The following is a 20806-nucleotide window of genomic DNA, read 5'->3' on the forward strand; positions in this document are numbered from 1 at the left end:
TTAAGAACTGTGTGTCTAGCAAATTGTGCACATCCACATGTTTGACAGCAAAAGATCTAAATTAAAGCATAAGAATGTGCCTAGATTTTTCCTGCTTATTCAAGTCCTGTTTATCAGTCACAGCACCTAGATTTGACTGACGATGTTTAAACATTAAAGATAAATATTTTTAATATGGATGTTGTGCTTTACAATTTATACTTTTGAAAACTTCTTGCAAGTTTTTTTTTTTTAATTTTAGTCTTGTAAGCATAGGCATGATGAAGCAGAAGAAAGAGCAAATCCTGTATCAGAGGTCAGAATTTATACCTTCTGTTCTTCTTCAGATCAGTGAAAAGCAGCGCACTCTCTATGAAGCCCTTGAGCGCCAACAGAAATACCAGGACACACTCCAATCTATATCCACAAAAATGGAGAGCATTGAGATCAAACTAAATGAAAGCCTGGAACCAATCAAAAGCCCAGAGAGCCAGATGGCTGAACATCAGGTAAAAACTTGTATGTGAGAAATAGAGGGAGGCCATGAATTACCTGTGCATCTTTAGTTCTTTTTTTTTTTGAGATAGTGACATTCTTCATAGCTGGCTGCCTCAGAAACATGCATTAGTTGTATGAACCTTTTCTGTTAAGTGTATGTCTTGCCTTTTTGGACTGCCTGCTGTTCTAAAGCTGGTGTATTGGGGATTCTTTTAGTAGGAACCTTTTAAAAAAGTGTATACTAACAGTTTCAGCAAAATCTTTTGTCAAAGATTATGTTCAGTGACACCTACACATAATGTTCTTCAGCATTGGTGCTACTAGCATATATCAGAAAATTCATGCTGTTCTCAGATTTACTAAGATGATAACCAATAGTGATGAATTGTAAATTGATCTTAATACAATCTCTACCTTGTTAAACAAAACAAATCAAAACACACAAAAAATTCCCTCCCAAGGGAAGTCTTGAGAAATAGTGTCCTGAATGATAAGACTATACTTAATCAACTAACCAATGTGACCTAAGTCCAAGTTGTAATAATCTAAAGTTCCTATCTGATAGCTTGAAACTATCAGGTTCCTTCATTTCAGTAGGAACTCCATGGCCTGAAAAGTATAACATTTGTAGCATTGTGTGATGCCCTGTGCATCCCATGTGTATGTACCATCAGATATTAAAGTATCTGCTCCAGGGTACTGGTAATGCAGCATCCCTTTGTAGGTATCTTAGAAACTAATTTATAGGATAAGAATGATGACAAAAAATTATTTTACTTCAAGAAATTAATCTCTGGATGTTTATATATACTGCTGGATATTCTTTGTCTTGCTGGTAAGCTTCAGTCTTGAAGCTAGCTCATACACCTGTTTCTCTCTTACAAAAACACACTTGTTTACTTGTTAATAATCTCCACTGTATCTACCAGAATACCTTCCAGAAGATTTACTGGAAGAATAAGTCTGTACATGTAATATTTCCAAAAGAATTCCTTCTACTGATATGTTTGAAATTTGAGATAATGATTAACTCCATATCTCAGTTATCAGATGCACGATCCTACCTTAAGCAACGAAAGGCAGGACTTAGTCCTTCTGAATTCTGACCCTACCAAACCAACAGTGATACTTTGAAGTGCTCTGTGTTCCTCATATTCCACTGGGATAGTACTTTTGAATTTTATATTAAGCCTGTGCCTCTTGTGATACTTCCTTCTCACTGATAAATGAAGCAAATACCTTCTCTGCTCTCATTTCTAAATAGGCTTTAATGGATGAGATTTTAATGTTACAAGAAGAAATTACTGAGCTACAAACATCATTAGCCCAGGAGCTGGTTTCAGAACCACTGGATGCAGAAGCTGCTGATCAGCTGGCATTGCAGTCCACACTCACGGTCTTGGCAGAACGAATGGCCACAATTCGAATGAAGGCATCAGGAAAACGACAACTATTAGAGGTACAAGAAAAATCATCTAGGAGTAGGTCTTTTGGATCATATTCCAGGTCTTTCACTAATATATTACTGTTCTTTTTTAGCAAGCCCCTCATCTTAATGCTAGGTGATAATTAACCAGAAGCATTTTTTAATTTTTTTTTTTTTTTTTTAATATCCACATTGACATTTTCTCAATAGGTTCCCTTGGTATTCCTTGTCCTCCACAGGAGAAGTAATGAAGTATGAGAATTAAAAGTCATGGTATCTACAGTGAACATTTGAGGATTTGCTTGTCCAAACTAGGAAAAAAGAAAAAAGGGAAAGCTGAAAATGAGAAATAACATCTCTTTCAAACTGTAAAATTGTTTTCTATGCTCATTTTCCTATTGATTTGCGTGCCAACTTTTATCATGAAAGATGAACCTCTTTATTTCTTAGTCTACCTATTTTACCAAAAATAACAATCTACTGAAAGAATGAATGACTGAACTGAAACAGAATTTTAGTCACAAGAAAAACAAGCTCATTGAATGCAATAATATTTTGTAAAGGTTTCCAACTTAGGAAAGAAAGTCTTGTTATGGTTTAAAAATACTATATAGAAATAGTGAGAGACAGAGATATTTTTTTTTAAGTTATTGTTGTTGCATATTTCTTTCAAAAAATAAAATATAATTTGTACCTCTAGGAAAAACTGAATGAGCAGCTGGAAGAACAACGTCAAGAGCAGGCTCTTCAAAGGTACCGTTGTGAAGCTGATGAGCTTGATCACTGGCTACTCAGTACCCGAGCAACACTGGACACAACTCTGGATACTGCTGAGGAACCTATGGACATGGAAGCACAGCTTGTAGACTGTCAGGTAAAATTATCAGTCCTGTAATATTTAGATGAACAGGATGGACATAGCTTTATCTGAATAAAAGTCAAATATGGAGCATTAATATCAATACCATTAGTCAGGTCCTGCAGTTGGGTCACTATAACCCCATGTACAGGCTTGGGGAAGAGTGGCTGGAAAGCTGTCCAGAGGTAAAGGACCTGGGAGCATTAATCAACAGCTGGCTGAATATGAGCCAACAGTGTGTTGAGGTGGACAAGAAGGCCAACAGTATCCTGGCTTGTATCAGGAATAGTGTGGCCAGCAGGACTAGAGAGGTGATTGTCCCTGAGTGCTCTGCACTGGTGAGGCCGCACCTTGAGTTCTGTGTTCAGTTCTGGGCCTCTCACTACAAGAAAGGCATCAAGGTCAGCCATAGCATTCAGGTTCTTAAATTAGTGGGAGTTTTTCATTTTTAAATTAGTTTTAAATTGTGTTCATTATAATTAACATTAAAAGACAGACAAAAGACAGTTGGGCAAAAGATTCCTTTTCATATTAAAGAATTAGGATCTCAACTCTATGGATAGATGTAAATTAAGTTTAATCTAAGTCCACTGTATTGAACATCTAGTTAGCTTTCCACCAGCACTGTGTCATTAATAAAATTTTCAGTCTACTCTGTATCAAATATTGTTTCATCACCCATTCTTGGGAGTTGCTTGTTGTGTATAGACAAACCCTGTGAACTTAATAAAGCAGTAATTTATTTATTTTTAATATATCATCTATAGAAAGCGCAAAAATTAAAAAAAAAACAGCTTTGTGGAAAAGTTAATATTGGTGTTCTTTTGCCAGTTCTTAAAATCTTAATACAGTAAGTTTTATATAAAGACATATATTTCGTCCACTTTTTAGAGAATTCATCCATCTTAGTCTGCACACATCCCTTCAGGATCAATATTTGTAAGTTTATCCTTGACAGGTGCTATGGAAACAAAAACATTTTATGTCAGGCTAGGTTTCTGAGCAAGAATTGTGCAAACTTTGAGTTTGGAAGATCAGAATATGCACTGTGTCTGTATTACATGAATGGTTAAATGGAATGTCAGGAAAGTAGCTTTTGACAGTAACCATGCCAGAGATTTGTCACTTTAAGTCTCTCTTTAGACTAAAGACGATTATAGAGAAATCCTTAAGTCCATTATGCACCAATCAGAAAGAGCAAATAGTGAGAAGCTTATCAGTGCAACAGATAGCAGGAGGTAGGAAGCATTGCACTACACCTACATGAAAAAAGCGGAAAGAAGTAACCTAGCTGTGTGCTCTGTTTCTTGTCATTATGGATGTCAGTCTAGCATCTTAGTCACCCTTACCTTTAATGTGCAAATAAATCTCCTCTACAACAAATGCTTAGTTTCGAGTAACTTCTTAATTTCCTATTTTTAAAAAAAGGTTGCAAACAGAATTGGCAAATGGAAACATTGGCAGTCATACTCCTAAGGACTCTGAAAGGGACTGGAAGGCAAAGCAATGATACTCTGACTTGCCCTTAGCGTGGCAAGGAGTGAGGTGTAGGCCACAGGTCATCTTGCCAGAAATCACGACAGATGCTAGAAAATGTATGAATTTGGTTCCTTGTTTTTGCTGCTGCAGAACATGCTGGTTGAAATAGAGCAGAAAGTGGTAGCCTTGTCAGAGTTGTCTGTGCACAACGAGAACTTACTTATGGAGGGGAAGGCTCACACCAAGGACGAGGCAGAGCAGCTGGCTGTGAAGCTCAGGACACTGAAGGGAAGCCTTCTGGAGCTGCAGAGAGTGCTCCATGACAAACAGATCAACATTCGGGTAAGTGTCTCTTTCCAGCTGGCTTTCATGGTGGGCAGGAGGTTGGGAGATTTCATAGCAGTTTTATGCATCTGGGGAAAGGACTGAAAATATTTTACTGATTTAGTTGGATCTATTAGTCTTTAGTCGGTAAATGGAATTTCACTTCAAAATAAAGAACTGCCAAAGAGCTTTAGCTTATAATTTTCAAGTTAGCAGCATCACTTCATGGTGAAACTATCCTAACCTCACGGTCTTCACTGAAAGGGCAATAATGAAGTAGATACAGCATAAGTGTGGTCTGGATATACTCTATTCCAGCTCCCAGTTTCTTTAGATTCTCTGTGCTCTGGGGCAGGATCTCTCCTCCAGCAAAAGAGCATGTTTTTCTCCATGCAGTGTGTGCAATGCAGAGAACATGTAGCATCAAGACAACAAAACATTTTTCAATATGGCTATTATTATAGATTATCATCTATACAACAAGCAAAATATTAGATAACAAATATACATTTAACATCAGTCTTGTTCTAGGTTTCTATTCCTACCAGCAGTGGTTCACTTATTGTTACTCATTTATTTTATTTAACAAGCGGGTTTTGGTCATTCTTTGGGTTAAGCTAGCATGTGGAGAACCAAATACATACAAGATACCCAACCATGTAATTGACCCAACTGGTTTTGAATTGGCTTGCTCTACTGTGATTCCTTCACCTGCTTTTTCTTTTACTTCTTCTCTGGGCTCTGCTGTTCAAATTAAACATGATAAGCTTCAAAGATTTCTAGCTTGTAATGCAGATTAAAGTCTACTGAGAGTTTAGCTTGAAAAGTCACTTGACATGCTAAGAACTATTTTTAGGTCAAAGCAACTGAGTAACTATAAAACTTAACATAGCTTCACAAAAAAAACCCCAACAACCAACAAAAATTATATTATAATAATAATATTATACTATTTTCTGGTATATTGTGAAGTGAAAAGGCATTACAAGCTTTGTTTCTTCATTTTAAGGTATGCATGCTGCATTTTAAAATGTCCTGCATTTTAAAATACAGTGGTGTGATTTAGCTTAGACTTTTATAACGGATTTTTGGATGCTTTTCAAATCTCAAAAATAACAATAAAATAATTTCCAGATGTAGAATTTAAGATGCTACATGCATGCAAGATTTAAGCTGCTTTATAAATTGCAAACTTACTTGGACTTTGTTAATAGATTATGGAAAAAAATAAGTCTGGGCAGTATAACATCTTCAGATTTTTATTGGTCAGGTGTTTTTTTTCAAACGAGAAATTCTATAATGTCTTTTCCAAACAGTCAGGCGTAAAATGCTTCTTTTGGACTGAGGCTCAGAAAATGAAATGCCCAAAACAGCACAAACTCTTATCATCTGCCATTTTTAACCTTGAGAAATATTACATGCTAACAGCTGTTAGCTGTGGCTCATGCATGTAAGAAGCTCCGATGTATACAAGTCTCTAGATGTCCTGATAACCTTGTAATTGCCCAGAGGCACAGACCAGCCTGCACCCAAAGAGGATCCTCCCAAGTTACACTGCAAGACCAAGAGGATTGTAAAGAATGATTTTATTTTTTTTTCCTTTAAAGTGATATTTCAGCATATCTGTTATTCCTGGTTTTTTAGGAGCCAATGTGAGATTCTGTTACTTCTTTGTAGCAATTTCAGTTTTCCTTTAAATTTAATTAACTAATGTCAGTTATGATATGGAAAAAGTGATTTGGAGACCAACTGATGTATTTATAAAATGAAGCAGTGAAGCTAATCAGAGGCACACCTGATCTGGAGAGTTCCAGACTATATAGGTTCCAAATGTAGCATTTTTCAAGCACTTTGAAAGATATATAAAACATTGCCTTAATAATGTTATCTACTAACTTCTGTGACTTATGAGTAGTAAAAAGAAATTGAATTCTTTTGAACAAATAAGTATAATGGATTCTGCAGTTAAAAAAAAAAAAAAAAGACAAAAAACAACAGATAGTATTTCTTTAGTTTTTATTATAAAGTGTGTTTGTGGGAAGGACAAGTTCAGTTCCACAAAGCAACTATAACTGAGATAGGTTTGTACAATTCTGAACTCCTTTGAGAGGTTAATTTTATCGCTGTTTACTTCAGGAATTTTCCAATTATTTCTGTTCTGGAGTGGATAGTTCCTAGGAATGACAGCTTGAAGCATTACTTCCCTGGGGATTTAAGGAAAATGTATTGGATTTCCTTCAGATAGAATTTAAATGAAAATACAAGTGTGTTTTTCAAACTTACATTCTTTGATATTCAATGATAAAATCTGGTTCACAAATAATTTCTATCTAAAAGGTATGCACAACAGCATATTTGCAAAACCTCATTGCAAATAATTCCACAGAGGTGTGTATATCTAAATTAGCCAGACCTACCACTACTCTGTATTTAACATTAGGCCTGGTGTGTTAAAATCCCTGCATTTGAATATGTTTGCCACTAAAGTAATTTAAATGTGTAGCCAACATGGATTTCAAAATTCAAGAAGCTGATAAAGCAGTTTTTAGAACTATCAAGGCATTTTCTCTTTTTTGTTTTGCTTACACAGAAGACTGTTTAATCATTCTTGTTGGATAAACGTACTTAGAGAAGTATAAAGTGATGGGACTGTTGCTTTTGCTGTTATTTTATAACATTTTGTGTTTTGGTCTCTTACTGTCTCTACTGATGATATAATATCTGCTGTTAACTGACTGTTTCTGCCAGCTGTGAGTAGAGTTATGTACTTATTGATAAATTAATTTTGACCTGAATGACAACTAGTATTGTCTTGTTTTTATCTAGACAAAATATCAGCTTTAATTAGACTAAAGACATCTGGCAGAAACAATCCATTGATTCCCTAAATTGCCAGATAGAGCTGCACCTTGCAATTACAGATCAGTGCTGGTTTTTAGGAGCAGCAGAACATTCTTCAGAAACAAATCATTCCATGGTTTCTGATCTCTGGTGTCTGATTCTGCTAAGTGCAATCGTGCTTTTTTTATTTTTACATTTGAATGGATGTTTTCTTGCTGGTAACCTATGACCAGCAGAAGTCAGAAATTGAAAGTTGTTGCTTACTTCAGAATTTATGTGAGCCAGCAGCATGAGAGGTGAAAGGTGACACTACATGTGGTTTTGAGCTGATGAGCTGGACCTGCCAGACTACTCATGTTGAGATTCTCATCCATCACGCCTAAGTCTTTCTCCTCCAGACTGTTTTCAGTCTGTTCTCTACCCAGCCTGTGTTTGTGCTTGGAATTGCCCTGACCCAGGTGCAGGACCTTGCTCTTGCTTTGTTGAACTTCATGCAATTTGCACCAGCACACTTCTCAAGCCTGTCAAGGTTCCTCTGGATGGCATCCCTTTCCTCCAGCATGTTGACCTCACCACACAGTTTGGTATCATCTGTGAACTTGCAAAATCTTTATTTCTTTCTCTTAAAGCAGGGATCATTGCAAGAAAAGGAAGAGAGTGATCTGGACTTTGTTTCCTCACAAAGCCCCAGTGTTCAAGAATGGCTGGCACAAGCAAGAACCAGTCGCTCCCAGCAGCAGCAGAGTACCCTGCAGCAACAGAAAGTTGGTGTTTTGCATTTATTTTACTTCCATCTTTAGATTGTGCTTAACTGTAGCTGAGTCATTCTTGTTAGTATTTCCACTTAAATCTTAATTTTTACGCTGTTTCTTACTCAGTGCTCTTTTAATGATACATTTCAGCTGACTGTTTTATAACTGTAACAGCCCAGCAGACTCTATTTCCTTGGGGACTGCGATCAGCTCACTTGATCGCTGTATACCTCTGTTGTCCATTAGGAAATTAAATAGAATGAATGCTTAAAGTTACTGTAAGGAGAGGGCATTATTTGTTCAAAATAGTAAGCAACATTGTCTTTATAGAAGCAAAGACGCAAAGATGCACTCATTACAAGTTATATTGTGCTGCAGGATACACAGACATCCTCACTAAGTTAGGTTCCAGAAAGCTGCATTGCATCACTCGATTAGTTCAACAATCCAATTTATGTACCCAGTATTTCTGTGTCCCTGGGTGGAGATTTAGCACTGCTTTTGTGCTCAAGCAAGCCATATCAGAAGTAGCCCAGCTATCTTTATGTGACAGTTATGCTGTGTAGACATATCCTTCCAAGGAAAAAAACAATTTGTTTGAGGTTTGTTTTGCTTTTTGTAACGTGCTGCACTAGGAGCTGGAACAAGAGCTAGAAGAGCAGAAGAATCTGCTTCGATCAGTAGCATGTCGTGGAGAAGAAATCCTAACACAGCAAGGCGCTTCAGAAGGCCTATGTATAAGGTGTGCTTCCACGTTTTTTCTGCAAATTTCTATGCCTCTGCGCTTTGTCATCCTTATGCTTACATCCCTTTTCTGCATATAATCCTATAATTTTTGTTTTATCATTTTTGTGCACTACCTAAGTTACCAGAGTCCTGGCAAATAATTCAGGAGTTTGATAATATAGTTACACAAACTGGTCTGAGCTAATAGATCACCTGTAGTGTTTGGAAATTCCTTTTATTCTTACTATCAAGAATTACACTAAAATTACACAGTAGGATTCATTAGATAAGCAGTGGATCAGTTACTATAGCTTTATGGTGCAGCATTGGTGTGTGAATCTCTAGAACATTGTAGTCTGCCACTGTAAGTAGATCTTCCAAGATCTAATACTCATTGCTTAATTGTACTTATCCTGCAGTTAGTGAATATTTTTATTTTTTAAGTTTCTGTATTTTGACTTCCATCTGTGGTCTATATTTTCTTACACACTTGCCTATTTTGAGGAAGTAGATGACTGTAAAAGCCTCAGCTCTGGCTTGGAAAGGCTACTGCCCTAGCAAAGGCAGAAGAAAACAACTGCCTACTGCCAATGCAAGGACTGAGGGAGCCAGAAATGTCCAGGTCTTGGAAAGAGGAAACCAGGGTGAACTTTGAGAATCAAGGAGCAATCAATCCTTGTGTCTCCTCCAGCCAAAGTCTAGAACATGAAGGTAGTTCACGAGGCAGCAGAACTAAGACTTACGCATAGGGGGATGAGAGCTGTGCTCAATAAATTTTTCCTCGGTGTTTGTGTTAGTTCAGAGTCATTTTTTATAATGGCAAAAATTACTTACCTTCTTTTTGAGGCTTCCTTCTGTCATAACATGTACTATTGAAACAAACAAAAAAATCAGACAGAAAATGCTGAACTTCATTCACTATTTACCAAAGCTAAACTCATATGCTTGTCCTGCGTTAAAATACTAGCTTATGTCTGGCCTTTTGAGAGGTGAGGTGAGGAAGGAATCAGATAATAGTTTGGGTTTTTATTCATGCTTTGAAGTAAAGGTTGTTTAAAGGTTATGTAGTATACATTCAGTGGGGTTTTGGGGTTCTTACTTAGTATGGGTACTTGCAAGTCTAAACAGTTTCTTAGATAGTATATTTTTTTCCCATCAGTCAGGAACTTCTTTCAGTTTAAAACCAGCCTTTGTCTGTATTACTCTCTGAAACAACAACAAAAAAAAACCCCACAACAAGTAAAAGCTGTAAAAAGTAGCGATTGAACTAAAAATATACTTTTCTAATTGAAAGAGGAAATAAATACCTTATGCTGTTATAACTTCTGTATTTGTTAAACCTTTTTGTGTCTTGCCTTTCAGTGAAAAGCCTGATACACTCTCTAAGGAATTAATCTTGGAAGGAGGGAAGCCATTATCTGAGGAACAGATGAAGACAAAATGGGAAAGCCTGAACCACGAATTCAATACCAAACAGAGACTGCTCCAGAAAGCTTTGGAACAAGAAGAGCTGGTAGCTATTTTTAATTTCTCTTTGCATTTTCTCTGTGAGAGAAGCTGTCACAACACAAGATGTACTAGGTGCATATCAGATGCATTAAGGTGATGTAGTTAATGCAAAGAATATGGAGCAATTTATTTTTGTGACATGTTTAAAAACTATTGGCATTATAACTGCTCTTGTTCAAAGTGATTTGACTTGCACTGCCATTCTGGTGAATAAACTATATAGGAAGAAAGGACTCAGGTGAAAAATGTTATCTACTTATCTAACCCAGAATAATTCTTTAACAAATCATCTCTCTGAAACTGACCTGTACTCTGGTAACAACTTAGAGGAAAACCTGAGGTATTTTCAGCTTGACAGTATTAGTTACATTCAGTTCTCAGTCTTAGTGAACATGTGATGAAGAAGCAAGTGATTTCAGACATGTGCTTTTTACTGAAAGAAGCATGAATTAGTTATCTAAATTGGGAACAGTCTAAGATCATGTACATCCTTCATTTTATTTTTAATAGACACAAGGCCACTGTTCTTTATAGAATACTACATTAAAATCAGCTTTCAAAGTTCTCAGTATTTGTGTTAATTTTGTAGTGATTTTTTAATTTTTATTTAAAAAAAAAAAAAAAGGAAAACAACAAGTAATTGCTAATTCTGGCCACAAATATTTATTTTGCACTTCTAGTGTATCTCCTGTTGATCAATCTTTTATTCAAAATGTGACAGAACAGTCTTGAGGGCCATGAGCATAATTAGGTGATTTCCTCAGTCAGCAGTAGAATCTGCCTAGCCGAATATTTTACCCTGTATGTGTGGTAGAATCACTCTAATTAGTACTTGTCTCTCAACAGCTTTATAGCAGACCAAACAGACTGCTATCTGGAATACCTTTGTATAAGGAGGAAGGAAAGGATGAGGATAAATCATTGGTGTCGCCAGTACTAGCTGAATTGAATCAGACCTTTGAAGATGTGTCATCTGAGGTAACAGTTCAATTATCTTTACATCTGTCTTCCACCAGAACCACATTTAAAATGAAAACTTCTGGAAATCCATCTATTTCCCAAATACTAAATGGTAGAAAGAGTATCTTGTACTTCTGCTCTTTACTTCTTTGGTTCCTTTTGTCCAGGCTGTACAGGTGGAGGAGAGCCGATGTCTTGAACAGAAGCTTTATAATGGTGTTGCAGCCACCTCCTTGTGGCTGGATGGTGTAGAAGAACAGGTCTTTGTTGCTACAGCTCTGTTGCCAGAGGAAGAAACAGAAACACAACTCTGCAAGCAGGAGGTAAGGAATAAATGATTAAAACTTTATTTAAATTGCCAACAAGGGTGCATTTTAGGTAGTATTTAGAAATAAATTAGTGGTATCCTAGATAGGTGAAGTCGCTGCCATAATTTAAATGTAATTGCAGTATTCTGATACTGTTTAGAAGTCACTTTATTCACTGTGTAGAGGATTGTGGTGGGTTGACCCTGGCCTGATATCAAGTGCCCACCAAAGCTGGTTTAACATTCCCCTCATTAGCTGGACAGGAGAGAGAAAATGAAACTAAAGGCTTGTGAGTCAACATAAGGACAGGGAGATCACTCAGCAATTACCATCGTGGGCAAAACAGACTCCACTTGGAGAAAGCAGTTTAATTTTTTTACCAATCAAAATCACAGTGAGATAATAAGAAATAAAAACTAAATATTAAAATGCCTTCTCCCCACCCCTCCCTTCTTCCCAGGCTCGACTCACTACTGATTTTCTCTACCTCCGCCTCTGCAGTTCAGGGAGATGGGGAATGGGGCTGTGGTCAGTTCAGCCCATGTTCTTTTTGCTACTGCTTCCTCCTCAGAGGGAGCCACCATTGTAGCCCTGCCCTGCCCCCCCCCAGTACCAAAACCTAATACAAGAATGTTGCACAAAGCAGTACCTGACCTGAATTATGTCTAAGTCAGAAGAGAATTAAACATAAAATATTTCAGCTGGTTAACTTCTTTGCTAAGTATTAGCAAACATCACAAAGTTGAAATTGAAATGAAGTGAAAAAGAGGGAGGAATCTTCTGGGATATGGAAACAGTACAAATTCATCAACATGAAATAGGGAGGGAAAAAGACTTTTCTAGCAGCTACATGAATTTCTGCTTTGTGAAGCCCTTATTCAGGGAGGTTCATTTTATTTCAGTACTCATCTTCTTCAGAGCAGTCTGATGTGTTTTTTTTTAAATCAGAAATACTGTAACTGTATAACTTTGTCTAGTATATGCACACTAACAATGTAAAAAGTCAATATGTTTGCCTGCTTTGTAGAATTTTTAACTGTCACTTTGTTTTGTTTTCTGCAAAATCAGTCACTTGGCAAAGAAATCAAAGAGATAACAGAAGAAATGGACAAGAACAAAAAATTATTTGCTCAGATATTTCCTGAGAATGGGGATAACAGGGATATTATAGAAGACACTTTGGATTGTCTCCTGAGAAGACTGGCCCTGCTGGAGTCAGTAGTAAACCAGAGATGCCATCAGATGAGAGGAAGGCTCCAGCAAATAGTGACTTTCAAGGTATGATGCCCATCTGGATGAAATAGCAGGGGTATATGTCAAATGGGGATATAAAGGATGTAATTCTCAAAGCAAGGAGAATTTTTTGTATCAAATCAAGAGAAAAAGTTTTCACAGGTTTTTACTGAAAATCAAGCTATTTTTTAGGCTGTGCAAAATTTGGCACCCAAATAATGATCCAAAATTTAAACTCTGCTGGAAGCCTTCTGCATCTCACGGAATTATTCAGAAGTGTTCATTCATCTCACAGTTTCTCACCCTCTTGGCATTGCAATAAATAGAAATTGTTGACTACTGTTCTCAAAGGAGTAAAAGCAACCTTAGAGTTCCATTTGACATTCGTTATCATGTCTAAAATTAATAAAGTACACTGTTTCAATTAGCTGAGATAAAATAAAAAACAGCACTGATTCCCACCTTTCTGATTACCTTTAAGCCATCCCATTATTCTATAAAAGCTTGTATCTCACTGAGTGACATACAAACTCTTACAGAACAATGGGATGTCTTTGAGTGAAGCAGAAAAAATGAAGAGAGGTGGAGAAAAGTTTGCTTCTAGAAATCTTTTCAGAGTTCAGAAATCCTTTCAGACATATCTTGGTCTCTACTTTCTATCTTGTTATCATACAAAACCTCCAGTAATGAAGACAAGAATTCCAGCAAAGAAAAAAAAGGGAAATAGATTGCTGGTATCTTTAGATTAGGATTATAATCTCAGAGATTGTTACAACAGGATTTCTTTCTAAACTTCATAACCTTTCCTCTGCAATACATATATTAAAAAAAAATAAATAAAATGTAAACAATTTTTAATAAAAGGCTTTCCTTTGCTGAAGAAAGGAGAGGAGCTGATTAAAATTCTCTGTCTTGTGGTTATACCAGCGATATTTAATATTTAAAAAATAACTACAGGAAAAAAAAATCAGAAACACACTCCTATGCAATGCTAAAAGTCTTTGAGAAAATTGCTGATTATTTTTTGTTTTGCTAATACTAGGGGTTTTGTTGGGCTAATTGCATGAAAAAAAAAATAAAAATGGAGTGCAGTTTGGCAGAATTGTTAAGTAATATGTAGGTGAATAGTCTGATAGGGTACTCTAAAAGTCGCAATGTGTAGCTAGCCCTGTAATGTGTTGAAGACTTGTTTAATATTTTTGTTATATTTGCTAACGTTTGCAATGAAGAAAGCTTGCCTTATAAAGTGAAACCTGCCTTTGTTACAAGCCTAAGTGATAGAATAAACTACACAAGAATAACGTATTTTTGCTAAATGAAGCTAACTGACCATTGATAAGTAATTATCTAATTGGAAGGCAAAAGTAGAAATGTGTTCACAGGTTTTGTTTCGAACAGGGATTGGCTTAGATTTTTGCTTATGTCCAGTTAAGGATTTTCAGCAATGTTGCATGCTTTGCACTGGGTGGCTGTGGTGCTTCCAGTGTTGAATAGTTTGTATGTTTTAGTGCTGACATTGTAATGCTTTACACTTTTTGTAACCTTAGATATTTTTCAGCTGGTTAGTGCTGTGATTGGGTATGATTTGTTGTTGTTGTCTCCTCTAGAATGATCTGAAGCTCCTGTTTACATCAGTGGCTGATAACAAATATTTAGTTCTACAGAAACTAGCAGAGGCAGCTGAGAGACCAGAAACAGAACAAATGCAGGTATTTCCAAATATCTATTACTTGGTCAGGAAGGAGGGAAGAGGTAGTTTCTGCTCAAGGTATAACTGAGTTATTGACAGTAGTTGCTTTTCATGGGAGAATGTGTGTGTTCACGTAAGGTATGTGAAAAAGACAACTTTCAAGGGTGTAGCACATGTTTATAAATAAAAAAACCCAAACAAGAAAACCCAGAACATCTTTTTTTTGTCTCCCCGGGTGACCTAGCTACGTACATACTGAGCAAAACCTAAATGAACCAAAAAAAGTTCAAAGTTTGAGTAAATAGTTTGACTATTACACTTTATTTTTAAAACAAAGGCAGCTTCTTCTCCCCTTGTTTATAATAACATCTTGACTGTTATTGCTTTTAATTTAAGGCAGTAATTGTTTTTCTTTATCAGGAATCTCCTGAATAATAATTAATTAAAAATATAAAAAAATACATTTTGTTTCCTTGTTTCTGTTTTGCCAGCTTTGCTAACAGTCGGCTAAGGCCTTCTTTGTACAGATATTTCTTGCTCTCCAAGAGCTAATGTTGTCTGGTTCCAGCAGATGACTGAGAGAAAGGACTAAACAGAAATACTGGCCCTTATATATCTGATAATAAAATTAATCAAACTTTCAAGGAATTTTAATTAATGCATCAGTAAGAGAGCTGGCAGTCTGTATCTTTCTTTCCTGTCTTCTGTGATGTGAAAGATTGGTAAAAATTTAGCTTCTCTGTGATTGATTAAACTACCAAATAGGAAAATGACATGGTACCTAAAACAACTGAATTGATTTTTTTCTGAACATGTACCTTGGCTGATAAAATGTGCACATTTTAAAACATTGATATCTGTTCAATAAGTGATTGGAAAAGTAAAAATAAGACCCTTAATCAGCCAGGAAATTTAGCTGCATGATGTTTAATTTTAGTGACAGCATTAAGTGTACTTCACATTAACAGGATTCAGGAGTCCTACTCACATACATACTTCTAGCATTTGGATATGCAGTTTCCAAGAAGGGGCCCTAATGAAGGACTTTAACTACAGGCATCTACCTTGTGCTTTTAATTTAGTTATAGGTTGCATGCATTTATTCAGCAGAGACTCCTAGGCTGAAAGACCTTCTTGTAACTTCTATTGAAAAATGTCAAATTATCACCTGCATACACTTGCAAATACCAACCTGTATGTTTTAATTTGTCATTTTCTACATACAAAAGGGGAGGCAGAAGTCCTTTTCCTTGACAGTAATTTTGGCCCTATTCTAGTCCTGTAAGGGGACTGTGACCAGCCCTTTGCATCATGCATGTCTTTCACTGTGATGGTTGTTTGCTTGGTGCTCAGGTAAGACAGGAATGCTTTAAAAGAAAGTGTTAGAACAATTAATAGCCCTTTTGTACCTCTGCCATATAACTAAAAGTGTGGAACTTCACAACAAGGTTTTATATGAAATAATATATTATACTAAACCAGTTTGTTATTAAAAAATAATAGTGTCAGATTGTATTTTAAAAAGCAAGCTGGCATCTCACAACTTTTGAGTTAATACTATTTCGTTATAGTACACTTTAAAATTTCAGCAGAAAAGAGAAAAAATATTATTGTGCAGCAGCTGCAGTAATGTTATTAAACCTTCAAACTAAATGATGTAATTTTGAAATGCAGGTCATACTGCAGGCAGAAGAAGGTTTGAAAGAACTAGATACTGGAATCAATGAGCTGAAGAAGCGTGTAGACAAGCTACAAATTGACAAACCTTCTGCACAAGAGCTGTCTAAGATCCAGGTACGGTTCTTATGTTTCATGTGATATCAAAAATGTCTGGTGCTATCAAAGATATCAGTATGCTCCTTTTCATTGTTCATAAAGCAGTTCAGGAAAGCATAGTTAAAAGCATTTCAGTGTGCATTTCTCCCTGATTCACTTAGCTTTTCTACTTTTGCATTTTTAACTTTTCTAAAATCTTTATTAGTATTAATCATAAAACTCTGAAAAACATGTTTGCTTTCAGCTCTTGTTGAGTCCCTCTTCAGACAGATAACGTGATGCGTATAAACACAAATGTCTGCTGAAGGTTGAGCCACATTCTCATCAGTGTTCTCTCTCACATACATAATTAAAAACAATGTAAAGGAAAGGGATGAAGGGTGTTAGTTACCTAAGTGTGACCTACAACTGGAAATGCTCTGCTTTTACTAGCACACCTCTAATGTTCCTGCATACTTTCAGTTAGATTTGATTTTGAACACTTCTAAGTAATAGCTCTCTTACCTTAAGGCTCTCTGAAGTAGATACATGGAGGCAATAGATCCAGAACTTTCATAAGGCTGTTGAAACTCTTCTGCGAGGAGTTTGGTGCCTAGGAAGAGAAATGCTTAAGGATAGATCAAGATTTACAACTTAATTTTAGCCTTCATAATGACATAATAATAACTGGAAGTGCAGAAAACAGCTGAAACTGGACCATAAACTTATTAAGCAAAAAATCAGTGATTTCAATTAAAAATTAATTACAAAGAGTTTGTGCAAATGTGTCTTTTACCCAGTTTTTTATCCTTTTGGTCTTAGAGCCTCCCACTTTTTTTTGCTGTCATTTTGCATGTAGATAGCCCCCTCCCCTAGATTTTGGTTTTTAGAAAAGCTTTCTCTTTTTTTTTTTTTTTTTTCCTTTTCTTGACACTGTGTTTCTCACAATTGTCTCTTTAAGTCTAGGAGAGAGAGCTGCAGTCTAAAGGTGGATACTTTGCTGTAGTACTGGATGGTCATAAAGATACTTTGGTTTATTAGTTTCTGGGTATCTTGTCTTGATCAAACGTATGGGGTTACCCTCAGATTCAGAAGTATGCTCTGAGAATACAATTCTCAAAACCAAAACAAGAAAGTAATCCTGTTCAGATGAAGGAAAGCAGCTGTAGGTTGTTCTTACTTTTATGGTCGAGGTACACAAGATGACCAATACCACGTGGGAACCGAGGAGATTCTTCCTTTGGCTTGTTTTGTAATTTGGCAGAATGGGCACACTGCATAATGCACTTTTTCTACACTTTACTGTTGTCTATGGAGTACATTGGTATCTTAGGCCTGGTTTGGTTTTTACTACAGGTTGTATGTATCTTATTTGCCATCAGTAGGCTGCTGGGGTAGGAAATTGAGACAAATCTGGCTTTGGGATTCTGCTAACTTTTCTTGAATATATATACTTGAAAGAGTTGCAGGTCTTGTTTTTTTTTTTTCTCTATTTAAGTGGTGAATTGTTAATTTATCAGTTAAGTCAGTGTATCTTCACAGTCTTTTTGAGCTGGGAATAGATGTAATTCTGCTAGTATTAACAGAGGAGTACAGGGACAGTAAGGTTGCTTACAGTAAGATGTATAAGATGTGAAATACTATTGCTTCACTTTGCCCTCAAGGATATGTATGATGAGCTGGTGAAGATCATTGGATCCAGACGGAGTGACCTGAATCAGAATCTAGCTCTTAAGAGGCAGTATGAACGGGCTTTGCAGGACATGGCTGACCTGTTAGAAACAGGCCAAGAAAAGATGGCTGGTGACCAGAAAATGATTGTTACTTCCAGGGACGAGGTTCGATCACTACTTGACAAACATAAGGTAAGAAACTGTGACATATTTCATGACTAATCATGACTGTTGTACATAGCAAATTACTAATCTTCTGTTCCTAAAGGTTCAGAATGGTGAGCTAGTATTAAAGATATATTAAAACTTATTGTGTTTTAAATTGGAATCAATGAACTGTTCTAAGTGAATAACTTTCAAATGCTTTACTGAAGGTGAACCCAGGTAGAATATATTTTCTTCCTCATTTTAGTAACTTGTCCTGTGATACTACATAGCAATTTCATCCATCCCTCCATTTTTTTACAACAGAAATTTACATTTGTTAATCGCACCCACAAAATATAGCAATGCTTTTCCACATTTTTTGATTAGGCAGATTTTCTGGTGGTGTATATATGACATTTAAGTTATTTTTGTTTATGGAATGCAAGCTGGGATAGAATTTGCATGCAAAGGATGACCTCTTTCTTTCTTTAAAACGGCCATTGTCCCTTTTATATTGTGTCTTCAATTTTGTGAAGTGTTGGTGGAGTAAAAAGTTTTCGTAATTCTATGTCTACAGCTACTTGATTGTACTGTTATTGTCTTAAAATGTTGTTTCAGTGGTATTCACTTGAGTAACAATTGCACTTTCTCCTTTCTATTCTCTCTTTACTCTCTTCCTCACACTTGAATTTCTCAGGAATATTTTCAAGGATTGGAGTCTCACGTGGTCCTGACTGAAACACTCTTTAGAAAGATGAACAGCTTTGCCCTCTTGAAGGAAACTCAGTCACATTCAGAGCTAATGACACAAGCTTCAGCTGTATTAAAGCTGGCTCATAAACGAGGTGTGGAGCTGGAATACATTCTAGAGGTGAGAATTTTTGTGTTATTTTCTGTACTGCCATTGTGATTCTGTAATATACATTTCCCGTACTTAGACAGAAGTGATGGACATTTGTCCCTTTTGTCATACATACAAGGCACTGGTAGACTATGTGTGATATTTGCTGTTTAACTGTCATGACCTTCAGGTGAGACAAGTTACGTTCCTCTAAATATAATAGAGCTGCTTAGCTTTAGCTGTCAAGGAGAAAATGACAGCTTTTTCCATGTGTTCTAAGTAAAAGCTGATCTTTAGACAGAGATGGTGTCTTACTATAGGTTCACTGGGCATTTGTACTGTTATTTCTGTACATTCACAATTATGCAGCGATAGGATTTCAGACTGAGACAGCAAGTAATAAATACGCTGGACACCCAGATCAGTATTCACTGTATACATGGATAATTTGTGCTTGCAGACCTGGATGCACCTTGATGAAGATTACCAGGAACTTACCAGACAGCTGGAATCTGTTGAAGGTAGCATCCCCACTATTGGTTTGGTGGAAGAAACCGAGGACAGGCTCAGAGAGCGGATTACACTTTTTCAGGTTGGTGCTTTATAGACATTATTTCTGGAAAAGCTGGATGAAAGGGACCTCTGAAGGTCATCTAGTTCAGCCTCCCACTTGAAGCAGTACAGTTTTCATGGGCTGTATTAGCCAAGGTATTGGAAATCTCAAAAGATGGAGAACCCACAAGCAATTGCAGTGCTGCACCATCTGCTAATGAAAAGGTTTTCTACAAACCCCAATCTAAATCCAACTTTCACCTTGTCACCATTGACATTTTTATATTGTGGGGCACTATTGAGAAGCATTTACCTCTATAATATTTTTAATTTTACTCCAAATAGTTGCAGGCTTCTGTTAGAGTAGCTCTTAGCCTCCCATTTGTCAATCTAAAACAAGCACTCCTCCCTCAGCCTCTTTCTAAAGGACATGTGCTCTACATCCCTAAATATATTAATAGTTCTAAACCAGACCCTGACTACTTCTTTCTTCTTGAACTTGGTGACAGGTGGGGGCAGGGCAGATTCACATGGACACTTATGTGTGGCCTCTTCAGCACCATGTAGTTGGGGATAATAAAATAACTTAGGTTGATTTTTCATGGTCCTAATTGCCTTATTCATGATGTCTTGGTTATGGAAGATGGCAGGTTAAATACATTAGCCTTTCTCTTCTGAGCCTGTACTCAGAAACAGGATTATTCTGCCCAAGACACAGGATTTGCACTTCTTGTTGAGTCTCCTAAGGTTTCTGCTACCTCCAACCTCAAGTTTATTGAAGTATCTCTGGACTATGCCTGCCAGTTCTTGTGTCAGCCACTCTCCCTATATTAATGTCATCCACAAATCCACTGAGGGACCTGTCTCTATCATCATCTATGCCATTAATGAAGATGTTTGAGCTCAAGTATCAGCAAACCCTGGAGTACTTACCTGTTACAGTCTTCTACCCAGACATACCTAGATCATTTGATCACTAGTGTTTGAGACTAGTAATACAGCTAGTTTTCACAGAATCACAGAATATTAGGGGTTGGAAGGGACCTCTGAAGGTCATCAAGTTCAACCCAGCTAACAGTCCATTTATTCAGCCCACATTCTCTCTTCTTCCAGAGGAGTATCCTCTGTGAGATGGTGTCAAAGGCCATACTGAAGTCAGTCTCATCCACAGAGTCAGTAATTTTATCATAAAAGGCTGGCAAAGTAATGAATTCAAGCTGAATATTCCAGAGTACCTTTTGGTCTTTTTTGTCC

At 36.6% G+C, this 20806-nt stretch overlaps 1 protein-coding gene across 1 annotated transcript in view; it reads left to right on the forward strand.

The window, feature by feature from the left end:
• SYNE1 (spectrin repeat containing, nuclear envelope 1) overlaps positions 1 to 20806 on the forward strand; it is a 243482-nt gene that overhangs the window by 152369 nt on the left and 70307 nt on the right. The window contains exons 92-106 of the mRNA XM_010000000.1: positions 327 to 488; positions 1742 to 1936; positions 2604 to 2777; positions 4392 to 4583; positions 8039 to 8170; positions 8794 to 8900; positions 10247 to 10400; positions 11240 to 11377; positions 11521 to 11676; positions 12730 to 12939; positions 14502 to 14603; positions 16259 to 16378; positions 18004 to 18204; positions 18857 to 19030; positions 19461 to 19592. Of these exons, the coding sequence (XP_009998302.1) occupies positions 327 to 488; positions 1742 to 1936; positions 2604 to 2777; positions 4392 to 4583; positions 8039 to 8170; positions 8794 to 8900; positions 10247 to 10400; positions 11240 to 11377; positions 11521 to 11676; positions 12730 to 12939; positions 14502 to 14603; positions 16259 to 16378; positions 18004 to 18204; positions 18857 to 19030; positions 19461 to 19592 (2349 nt within the window). The remainder of the gene's footprint in view (positions 1 to 326; positions 489 to 1741; positions 1937 to 2603; positions 2778 to 4391; positions 4584 to 8038; positions 8171 to 8793; positions 8901 to 10246; positions 10401 to 11239; positions 11378 to 11520; positions 11677 to 12729; positions 12940 to 14501; positions 14604 to 16258; positions 16379 to 18003; positions 18205 to 18856; positions 19031 to 19460; positions 19593 to 20806) is intronic.

Source organism: Chaetura pelagica, unplaced genomic scaffold, assembly GCF_000747805.2.
Source record: "Chaetura pelagica isolate M959 unplaced genomic scaffold, ChaPel_1.0 scaffold135, whole genome shotgun sequence".
Classification (NCBI taxonomy): Eukaryota; Metazoa; Chordata; class Aves; order Apodiformes; family Apodidae; genus Chaetura; species Chaetura pelagica.